At 37.6% G+C, this 12,310-nt stretch overlaps 1 protein-coding gene across 3 annotated transcripts in view; it reads left to right on the forward strand.

Moving 5' to 3' along the window:
* MICU1 (mitochondrial calcium uptake 1) overlaps positions 1–12,310 on the forward strand; it is a 193,504-nt gene that overhangs the window by 151,108 nt on the left and 30,086 nt on the right. For all 3 annotated transcript variants that reach the window (XM_067710605.1, XM_067710607.1, XM_067710606.1), the window contains one exon: positions 5,751–5,859. In XM_067710605.1, the coding sequence (XP_067566706.1) occupies positions 5,751–5,859 (109 nt within the window). The remainder of the gene's footprint in view (positions 1–5,750; positions 5,860–12,310) is intronic.

The raw sequence follows: 12,310 nt of genomic DNA on the forward strand, positions 1-12,310 counted from the left end.
TTACAATGTGTTTGTACTACCTATGGCCTGTCAGCACTAGATATCTGGCTTTAGAGCTGACTCCAGAGGAAGCCAAATTTTCCTTCCCCCTCTTCTCATTCTACTATAACTGCTTTTTATTTTTTAACAGTTTTATTGAGGTATAATCTATATATCATAAAGTATATATAAATTATTTTAAGTGTACAATTCACCAATTTACCCATCAATTATTTTTAGTAAATTTATAGAGTTAGGCAATCATCATTGCAATCTAGTTTTAGAAGATCTCAATCACCCCAAAAAGATCCCTCATGCTAGTTTGCAGTCAATCCCCATTTCTGCCATAGCCTTACACGACCATAAATCTTCCTCTGTCTCTATAGATTTGCCTTTTCTGGAAATTTCATATAAATGCATTCATATAATAATGTAGTCATTTGCACTAGCTTGTTATGTTAATCACTTTGATGTTTGGGTTCCATAAAGTTCAGCGAAAAAAACCTTGACCGTATTTCCACGTGTGATTCTCTACTTAAACATAAAAACATTCTGTTTTAAAACAAATTGTGATGGGCGATGAAAAGTGGATACTGTAGGGCTTCCCTGGTGGCGCAGTGGTTGAGAGTCCGCCTGCCGATGCAAGGGACACGGGTTCGTGCCCCGGTCCGGGAAGATCCCACATGCCGCGGAGCAGCTAGTCCCGTGAGTCGTGGCTGCTGAGCCTGCGCATCCGGAGCCTGTGCTCCGCAACAGGATAGGCCACAACAGTGAGAGGCCTGCGTACCGCAAAAAAGAAAAGAAAAAAAAAAAAGTGGGTACTGTACAATAATGTGGAACGGAAGAGATCATGGGGTAAGCTAAATGAACCACCACCAACCACACCAAAGGCCGGTCTTCATCCAAAGAAGGTGATGTGTATATATGGTGGGATTAGAAGGGAGTCCTCTATTATGAGCTCCTTCCGGAAAAGCAAACGATTAATTACAACAAGTGCTGCTCCCAATTAGAACAACTGAAAGCAGCACTCGATGAAAAGCATCCAGAATTAGTCAACAGAAAACACATAATCTTCCATCAGGATAACTCAAGACGACATGTTCCTTTGATGACCAGGCAAAAACTGTTACAGTTTGGCTGGGAAGTTCCAGTTCATCTGCCGTATTCACCAGACATTGCACCTTCGGATTTCCATTTATTCAGATCTTAATGGAAAAAATTTCAATTCCGTGGAAGACTATAAAAGGCACCTGGAACAGTTCTTTGCTCAAAAAGATAAAAAGTTTTGGGAAGGGACTTCCTTGGTGGTGCAGTGGTTAAGAATCCGCCTGCCAATGCAGGGGACACGGGTTCGATCCCTGGTCCGGGAAGATGACACAGAGCAACTAAGCCTGTGCTCCACAACTACTGAACTTGCGCTCTAGAGCCCGCGAGCCATAACTGCTGAGCCCGCATGCCAAAACTACTGAAGCCCATGCGCTCTTGAGCCAGTGTGCTGCAACTACTGAAGCCCACGCATCTAGAGCCCGTGCTCCGCAACAAGAGAAGCCACTGCAATGAGAAGCCCGCGCACCGCGACAAAGAGTAGCCCCCACTCGCTGCAACTAGAGAAAGCCCGCGCACAGCAATGAAGACTGAATGCAGACCAAAAAAAAAAAGTTTTGGGCAGATGGAATTACGAAGTTGCCTGAGAAATGGCAGAAGGTAGTGGAACAAAATGGTGAATATGTTGTGCAATAAAGTTTGTGGTGAAAATGAAAAATGGGTCTTTTATTTTCACTTGAAAACCAAAGGCACTTTTTGGCCAACCCAATAATAAGTATGTAGTGGTATCTCATTGTGATTTTAATTTGCATTTCCCTAATGAATGATGATCCGGAGCATTGTTTCATGTACTTACTAGCCATTCATATATCTTGTTTGGAAGATGTCTATTCAAATCTTTTTTTTAATTGGTTTATTGTTATGATCTCATTGAGTTGTAAGAGTTCTTTATATAATTCTGGATACAAATCCTTTATCAGATATATGATTTTTAAATATTTTCTCCCAGTCTGTGATTTGTCTATTTTCTCAGTATTTTAAAGCACAAAAGTTTTTAATCTTGATGAAATCTAATTTATCAATTTTTTTTCTTTTATGGATTGTGCATTTGGTGTCATATCTAAAAACTCTTTGCCTTACCCAAGGTCATGAAGATTTTCTGTTTTCTCCTAAACATTTTATCAGTTGCTTTTAGTTTTGAAAGGCAATTCTATTTGCTTGTTTAACAACTTCTCTAATGTTAAATTCATTTTTAAACAACATAAAGAAGTACTTCTATTGTCAAAGTACTATTAATTTTATCTTCTTTTTTTAGTTATTTATAGCCCAGTCTTAAATATGTTCTTCTTTCCAAAGATAGATAGATAACTGGTTTGTTGAACAGTTAGTCACAGAATAAAATAACTCCTGCTTCTTCCACTTCGCCATAGTATGTCAAAAAAAAAAAAAATCCCTTTAATGCCAAGCCTCAGAGAAGGATATTTCCTTTTCACTACTATGTCTGCAGTTCAAGTCACCTGACAATAGATTGTGCTTAAACTGTAGCCTTCTAAGTCTGAGCAACTCAACTTGCAAAAAGACTATCTTTGCACTTTCTATCCACGAACCTCATGCTATAGTCTTATTCTAGCTTTATTCTAATAGACCTCTGGATTTTTTACTAAGGTAATTACCAAGAAATAAGAATTTCGTGAATGGCATCATCTTTTCTTTAAGGAGGCCCATGTCCAATGTAATTTTATTTTCCTCACTGTTCCTGGCATAGTGCTCGATAAATATTTTTTATTATATCTATGTAATAAAAGGCAAAATGTTACACATTTTTATTTAATAATGGCATAGTATGAGTTGTATTCCACTGTTTTTCTAAATCATCAAATGAATAACCACTCAGTTCAGATTCTTATATCTGTTCTCAAATAATTCTCAACATAAGCACTGTGGTCTTGAGCATTTGATGTTTCACAATAAATTAACTAACATACATCAGAGGTTGTTTATCAGAGTGGGATGCAATTCCTTTACCATGCCCTTTCTGTTTTAAGAATTTTATGTCAACCTTTTAGCCTTAAAAACCCTTTCATAAACTCAGACCCCTATCCTTACCTCGCCTGTGGAAATTCACACCCTAATAAAAAGAAGTAGAAAAGCTTTAGCGTGTCTTTTTTTAAATTGTGGTAAAATATACATAACAAAATTTACCATTTTAACCATTTTTAAATGGTTTAGTAGCAGTAAGTATACACTGCTGTGCAAAGAACACCATCACCATTCATCCCCAGAACTTTTTTCATCTTCCCAAACTGAAACTCCATACCCATTAAACAATAATTCCCCATTATCCCCTGCCGCCCACCCCTAGAAACCACCATTCTACTCTCTGTCTCTATGAATTTAACTGCTCTAGGTACCTCGTATAAGTGGAATCATACAGCATTTGTCCTTCTGTGGCTGGATTATTTCCCTTGGCATAATGTCTTCAAGGTTCATCCTTGTTGTGGCATGTATCAGAATGTCTTTCCTCTTAAAGGCTGAATACTATTCCATTATATGTATACACCACATTCTGTTTATCCATTCATATATCAATGGACACTTGGGTTGTTCCCACCTCTGCACATCTTTAGATGGAGAGGAAGAGAAGATGGTATTAGTGTATCCATCCACAAGCAGGTGATATTGTAAAACCTGTGCTTCTGTTCCAGTGGAATTCTTCCCTCTTATAATGTTGTTTCTAGCCTAGTGCTTACATTAGATAGCATACTATGGCATTTGTACAAGGAATGAACCCTACCTCTGAGAATGACCTTAAGAGAATGACCTCAGGGCTTCCCTGGTGGCGCAGTGGTTGAGAGTCCGCCTGCCGATGCAGGGGACGCGGGTTCGTGCCCTGGTCCAGGAAGATCCCACGTGCCGCGGAGCAGCTAGGCCCGTGAGCCATGGCCGCTGAGCCTGCGCGTCCGGAGCCTGTGCTCCGCAACGGGAGAGGCCACAACAGTGAGAGGCCCACGTACCGCCAAAAAAAAAAAAAAGAGAATGACCTCAAGTTGGGGCAGAATTATTTAATATAGGCCTTTTTCACTGCCAGAAGTTATGGAGCTTGGTATATAGTAGTTGCTCCGTAAATGTTTGAATGAATGCTTAAATACAGATGGACAACCGTTCGTAATTGCCAAAAACTGGAAATAGCCCAAATAGTATAGTCACACGATGGAATACTTACAGCAATAAAAATGAATGAACTACAGATATACACAAAAACATTGAAAAATCTTAAAGAGAGAATCCATATATAATAGAATACATATTGCATGGTTCCATTTATAAAATTAAACAGACATACTTAAATTCCTTAAACATATGTCTAAGGATGCATAAATAGATAGTAAAGCTATTTTTTATGAAAAGCAAGGAAATGAATATTCTAAAAGTCGCAGTAGTTATCACTGGGAGGAGAAGAGGCTCATAACTGGGAAGAGTCACGTTGGGGAAGAGAGGGAGATTTCTGGGATGCTGATAATTGTCTGTTTCTTGACCTGAATCGAGATCTTATGGGTGTTCATTTTACAACAGTTTGTTTTATGCACCTTTCTATATGGTCATCATATTCCACAATTAAAAAAATTTTAAGTTCTATGATTCTAAGGAGAAAAACTAAAACGATCATGTGACATAATCATACACACAGTATTTTAGCTTTTAGTTTGATTGATGAAATGAGAAAGATACCATTGGCCAGTTTGGAGAGTACCAGGAATGTGCTATAGATTGTCTATATTAAGGTTTCCTTTTTACTGAGTTACCTATGTGGATTCCTGGGCTCTGTAGTTTGGGGAAATGGAGATCGGAAGAGGATCAGTACTGAGTAGAAGCCCGTCAACATCTGCAGTCCATAAGAGGACCTGATGCTTCATTAGAAGGCGTTAACCTCAGTGTCTCCCCAGTGTTACTCATTTCTTAGAGATTGTATTCATTTCCATCACAGCATGTGAGAAATGGGAAACAGGCATATAGGACAAATCTTCCTCCCTCTAATCCCTGTTTATCCAACTACTCTCTTGAGCCATCATAGAAAGTAGCATCAAAGATCAGCAAATCTTTGACCAGCTTTTGAAAAGAATTTCCTCATTCACAGACTTTCATCAGATTAAAGTCACATGGCAGATTGCTTCATTAGTAGCTTTTAAATTGAGATAATGAACAACTTTCCCAGTTGCTTGGGTTCTGCTAAATGCTGAAACCGTTCCCATGTATATTACTGGCTTTGGTGGTTCTTCAATTAGCTTAAGCCTCAAAAAGCTTGACTGGCCTACGAGTAGATTATTAAAATGGAAGTCCTGATGGGTCTTACTTGTTACGATGTATAACAGATCAAGTGGCTACAGCTCATTTAGGAAGTGTCACAACAGATATTGTGAATAATTGGAGGGTATAGTTAGAAATATTTTCTTTAAAGATATCCAGCCATAACTTTAAACAGCTTCATGTCAGATTTTACATATGAAGGGAAAGCAATTAGCCAACATGCATTTCTCAGGGTAAAATACCAGAGTTTTGTTCCCCTGTTGTGTACAAATTTGACATTCCTTGACTAATTTGTTGAGTCTCTGTTCTAGACATAGCATAAATTTCTGATTTATAGGCATGAATAACTGCCTAGTTTTCTGCATTTTTATGCTGCTTTTTGTACAGGTTCCTGCCTTACTTAACTGTCTTTCTTCTTTCAGGGTCTGACATTTCAGGAAGTGGAGAATTTCTTTACTTTCTTAAAGAACATTAATGATGTAGACACTGCATTGAGCTTTTACCATATGGCTGGGGCATCTCTTGATAAAGGTAATGAAACCCAAAATTTTTTTCTTGACACTATAAACACTGAATCTGTAATCTATTAGGTGACTACCCGTCCTTAACAGTAATACGTGAATTTTTCTTGACATTGTTTTTTGATTTGTTTTGTTGACACTGTATGAGCCTTGCATTTCACTCTGGGAGGCCAAATTCAGCAAATATATTGTCTTGTGCTAAAGGCTATATAGTCAAGGCAGATTCCCATCTTTAAATGATTAGTCTTGGAAACAGGCATCTAAGCTGAGGCACAGTGAATGAAATTCAGAAATTCTCTCTTTAGAGCCAGAGTTATGACATATATAATGTGAAGCTAAAGTTGCTGTTAATTGTAATTCATTCTTTGTTGAGAAGGAATGGTTTGTTTTGTTTTTCATGTTAAAGTTTTTGTGTTTTTCTTTAAAAGATAAAATCATGATTCTGAAAATAGCACCCCCTATTGGCTTACTTCATACAAATTCAGTTCCAGTTTGTACAGTCAATGTGAGAGAGCAGAGGAATTGAAAACAGTTTTTTCCCCAATATTTTATTATGAAAAATTTCAAGCATACATAACAGTTGAAATAATTATTCAGAGAACATCCATATATCCACCTCAATGAATATTTTGCTATATTTTCTTGATAGAATATCTATGCATATATTCATCCTTCTGATTATCAGTCTCTCTTAATTTTTGACGCATTCAAAGTTAAGTTAGAGACATAAGTACTTCACTCCCGAATACCTCAGCATGAATATTAATTGAAGTTCAGTAGATTTTTACAGTTCCCTTGTGCCCTTTCACAGTCAATTTCTGCCCTGGTTATCATGAGGCAATCTTAATTCTGTGTATTTTTCCACCATAGATTAATTTTGTCTGTTCTAGAACTTCACACAAATGGAATTATACAATGTACACTCTTTCTAAAGTTTCTCTCAGCGTGTGCTTGAGATCCACCCATGTTGTTGCATGTACAGTAGTTTGTTCCTTTTTTATGAATAGTAATCCACTGTATGAATACACCACAATTTGTTTATCCACTCTTCTGTTGGACACCTTGGCTGTTTCTAGTTATTGACTATCTTGAATCAAGCCACTATGAACATTCTTATGTTAGTCTTTTTGAGGACATGTATTTTCATTTTTCTTGGATAAATACCTAGGAGTAAATTGCTGTGTCCAGAGAAAGGTATTTCGTTTATAAAAAAAACTTTCAGACCCTTTTTCATAGTGTATCTTTTTTATACTCCCACTAAAAATGTACAGCGGTTCAAGTGGTTCCACATTCTTGTCAACAGTTGGTGGTATCAGTCTTTTTTAATTCTTGTGATTCTGGAATGTATATAAAGGTATCTTATGTTTGTTTGGGTTTTTTTAATATTTATTTTTTTGTTTTATTTTTGGCTGCGTTGGGTCTTTGTTGCAGCACGTGGGATCTTCGTTGTGGCATGCAGGAACTTTTGTTGCAGCACGCGGGCTCTTCATTAAGGTGTGCGGGCTTCTCTCTCTAGTTGTGGCACGCAGGCTCAGTAGTTGCAGCATGCAGGCTCAGTATTTGCAGTGCGAAGATTCTCTGGTTGTGGCGTACAGGCTCCAGAGTGCGTGGGCTCTGTAGTTGTGGCACGAGGGCTCCAGAGCACGTGAGCTCTGGAGTTGCAGCACTCAGGCTCTCTAGTTGTGGCTTGCATGCTCAGTAGTTGCAGCGCGTGGGCTTAGTTGCACTGTGGCGTATGGGACCTTAGTTCCCCACCCAGGGATCGAACCCATGTCCCCTGCATTGGAAGGCAGATTCTTAACCACTGGACCACCAGGGAAGTCCCCTCATTGTGTTATTCATTTGTACTTCCCTGATGACCTCTGCTATTGAGCAACTTTTTGTGTTCTCATCATTCAGATATCTTCTTTGGTGAAGTGTCTGTTCAAATCTTTTACCCATTTTTATAAGTTTGCTTGTCTTATTGAATTGTGGAATTTCTTGGTATATTCTAATATAAGTCCTATATCAGATATATATTTTGTGAACAGCTTCCTAGTCTGTGGCTTGCCTATTCATTTTCTTAATGGGGTCTTTTTTTTTTTTACATCTTTATTGGAGTATAATTGCTTTACAATGGTGTGTTAGTTTCTGCTTTATAACAAAGTGAATTAGCTATACATATACATATATCCCCATATCTCCTCCCTCTTGCGTCTCCCTCCCACCCTCCCTATCCCACCCCTCTAGGTGGTCACAAAGCACCGAGCTGATCTCCCAGTGCTATGTGACTGCTTTTCACTAGCTATCTATTTTACATTTGGTAGTGTATATATGTCCATGCCACTCTCTCACTTCGTCCCAGCTTACCCTTCCCCCTCCCCGTGTCCTCAAGTCCTTTGTCTCTGTCTGAGTCTTTATTCCTGTCCTGCCCCTAGGTTCTTCAGAATCTTTTTTTTTTTTAGATTCCACATATATATGTGTTAGCATACAGTATTTGTTTGTCTGTTTCTGACTTATTTCACTCTGTATGACAGACTCTAGTTTCATCCACCTCACTACAAATAACTCAATTTCGTTTCTTTTTATGGCTGAGTAATATTCCATTGTATATATGTGCCACATCTTCTTTATCTACTCATCTGTCGATGGGCACTTAGGTTGCTTCCATGTCCTGGCTATTGTAAATAGAGCTGCAATGAACATTGTAGTACATGACCCTTTTTGAATTATGGTTTTCTCAGGGTATATGCCCAGTAGTGGGATTGCTTAGTCATATGGTAGTTCTATTTGTAGTTTTTTTTTTTTTTTTTTTTTTTTTTTGCGGTATGCGGGCCTCTCACTGTTGTGGCCTCTCCCATTGCGGAGCACAGGCTCCGGACACGCAGGCTCAGTGACCATGGCTCACGGGCCCAGCCACTCCGCGACATGTGGGATCTTCCCAGACCGGGGCACGAACCCGTGTCCCCTGCATCGGCAGGCGGACTCTCAACCACTGCGCCACCAGGGAAGCCCCTATTTGTAGTTTTTTAAGGAAACTCCATACTGTTCTCCACAGTGGCTGTATCAATTTATATTCCCACCAGCAGTGCAAGAGGGTTCCCTTTTCTCCACACCCTCTCCAGCATTTATTGTTTGTAGATTTTTTGATGATGGCCATTCTGATTGGTGTGAGGTGATACCTCATGGTAGTTTTGATTTGCATTTCTCTAATGATTAGTGATGTTGAGCATCCTTTCATGTGTTTTTTGGCAGTCTGTATATCTTCTTTGGAGAAATGTCTATACTACAAAGCTATAGTAATCAAGACAGTATAGTACTGGCACAAAAACAGAAAGATAGATCAATGGAACAGGATAGAAAGCCCAGAGATATACCCACGCACATATGGTCACCTTATCTTTGATAAAAGAGGCAGGAATGTACAGTGGAGAAAGGACAGCCTCTTCAGTAAGTGGTGCTGGGAAAACTGGACAGGTACATGTAAAAATATGAGATTAGATCACTCCCTAACACCATATACAAAAATAAGCTCAAAATGGATTAAAGACCTAAATCTAAGGCTAGAAACCATCAAACTCTTAGAAGAAAACATAGGCAGAACATTCTATGACATAAATCACAGCAAGATCCTTTTTGACCCACCTCCTAGAGAAATGGAAATAAAAACAAAAATAAACAAATGGGACCTACTGAAACTTCAAAGCTTTTGCACAACAAAGGCAACCATAAACAAGACCAAAAGACAACCCTCAGAATGGGAGAAAATATTTGCAAATGAAGCAACTGACAAAGGATTAATCTCCAAAATTTATAAGCAGCTCATGCAGCTCAATAACAAAAAAACAAACAACCCAATCCAAAAATGGGCAGAAGACCTAAATAGATATTTCTCCAAAGAAGATATACAGACTGCCAACAAACACATGAAAGATTGTTCAACATCATTAATCATTAGAGAAATGCAAATCAAAACTACAATGAGATATCATCTCACACCGGTCAGAATGGCCATCATCAAAAAATCTACAAACAATAAATGCTGGAGAGGGTGTGGAGAAAAGGGAACACTCTTGCACTGCTGGTGGGAATGTGAATTGGTACAGCCACTGTGGAGAACAGTATGGAGGTTCCTTAAAAAACTACAAATAGAACTACCATATGACCCAGCAATCCCACTGGGCATATACCCTGAGAAAACCATAATTCAAAAAGAGTCATGTACGAAAATCTTCATTGCAGCTCTATTTACAATAGCCAGGATATGGAAACAACCTAAGTGTCCATCATCGGATGAATGGATAAAGAAGATGTGGCACATATATACAATGGAATATTACTCAGCCATAAAAAGAAACGAAATTGAGCTATTTTGTAATGAGGTGGATAGACCTAGAGTCTGTCATTCAGAGTGAAGTAACTCAGAAAGAGAGAGACAAATACCGTATGCTAACACATATATATGGAATTTAAGGGGAAAAAATGTCATGAAGAACCTAGGGGTAAGACAGGAATAAAGACATAGACCTACTAGAGAATGGACTTGAGGATATGGGGAGGGGGAGGGGGAAGGGTAAGCTGTGACAAAGCGAGAGCGTGGCATGGACCTATATACACTACCAAACGTAAGGTAGATAGCTAGTGGGAAGCAGCCGCATAGCACAGGGAGATCAGCTCGGTGCTTTGTGACCGCCTGGAGGGGTGGGATAGGGAGGGTGGGGAGGGAGGGAGACGCAAGAGGGAAGAGATATGGGAACATATGTATATGTATAATTGATTCACTTTGTTATAGAGCAGAAACTAACACACCATTGTAAAGCAATTATACGCTAATAAAGATGTAAAAAAAAGAAAAAAGAGGTAGGATTGTGATTACAATAACATTGAATAAATAGATTAATCTGGGGAGAATTGACATCTTAGTGATAGAGTCCTCCAGTTTATGAACATATTCTCTCTCTCCATTTTTTTAGGTCTTATTTTATTTCTATCATCAGTGGTTTGTAGTTTTAAATACACAGGTCTTAACACATATTTTTTAAAATTTATGCCCAAGTATTTTATGGTTTTAATGCTATTAAAAATTGAATTTTTATTTCATTTTCCAATTGTTTGCTATTATAAAATACAATTGATTTTTGTATATTGATCTTGTATTCTGTAGTCTTGCTAAATTTGCTCATTCTTCTAGGTATTTTGCGGATTCCTTAGGTTTTTATATGTAAGCAATCATGTCATCTGCGAAGAGAGTTTCACCTCTTCTTTTTTATATTTATGCCGTTTTTTCTTGCCTTGTTGCACTTGCTTCAACCACCAATACAGTGTTGAATACAAGTGCTGAGAGTGGGTATCCTTGGCCTCTTCCTGATTTTAGGGGGAAAGCATTCAGTATTTCACCATTAAGTTGGATATTAGATTAGACTGTTCATAGATGCCCATTATCAGATTAAGGAAATTCCTTTCTTTTCCTAATTTAAAAAAAAGTTTTTGTCATCAATATTGAATTTTGACAAAACTTTTTCTATATATATACATAGGAATTATTATATGGCTTTTCTCCTTTATTTTCTTAATATGGTAGTTGCATTGATTATCCTTTATTGTCCTAAAATAAACCCAACTTGGTAATGATGTATTAGTCTTTTTGTATATTGCTAAATTTATTTCTAGCATTTTGTAAAATACTGAGGAATATTGGTCTGTAATTTTCTTTTCTGTAATGTCTTTTCAGATGTTGTAATCAGAGTATACTGTCCTCATAAAATGAGTTGGGGAATTTTTTCTTCTTTATTTTCAGTAAGAGTCTGTGAAAGATCACTGTTCTTTCATTTTGAATTGTTTGATAGAATACACCAATGAAACTATCTGGGCCTGCAGTTTTCTTTGTGGGAACATTTTAATAATTTAATTTTTTAAATAAATACATAGGTATTCAGAGTTTGTGTTTTATCTTGAGTGAATTTTAATACGTTGTCTTTTTTTTAGGAATTTGACCATTTTGTCTGTTATTTAATTTATTGACATAAAGCTGTTCATAATATTCCATCATTATCCTTTTAATATCTATGGATTCTATAAAATCTGAAATCTTACCTTTTACTCCTAACATTGATGAATTATGTCTTCTCTCTCTCCCTCTTTTTTTTTTCTTTTTCTTATTTAATCTACCTCGGGGGTTAGCAATTTTGTTAAGTTTTTCAAAGGACCAATTTTTGACTTTGTTAATTTTCTCTCTGGTTTTTTGTATTGCATTGATTTCTGCTCATATCTTTATTATTTCCTTCCTTCTACTTATTTTCAGTATACATTACTTTTCTTTTTTTAGCTTAACATGGAACTTTACCTACCTTTTCTAAGATAAGCTTTTTTTTTTTTTTTTTTTTGTCTGTGTTGGGTCTTTGTTTCTGCAAGTGAGCTTTCTCTAGTTGTGGTGAGCAGGGGCTACTCTTCTTTGCAGTGCACGGGCTTCCCATTGTGTTGGC

Source organism: Pseudorca crassidens, chromosome 16 (assembly GCF_039906515.1).
Source record: "Pseudorca crassidens isolate mPseCra1 chromosome 16, mPseCra1.hap1, whole genome shotgun sequence".
In the NCBI taxonomy this organism is placed as follows: Eukaryota; Metazoa; Chordata; class Mammalia; order Artiodactyla; family Delphinidae; genus Pseudorca; species Pseudorca crassidens.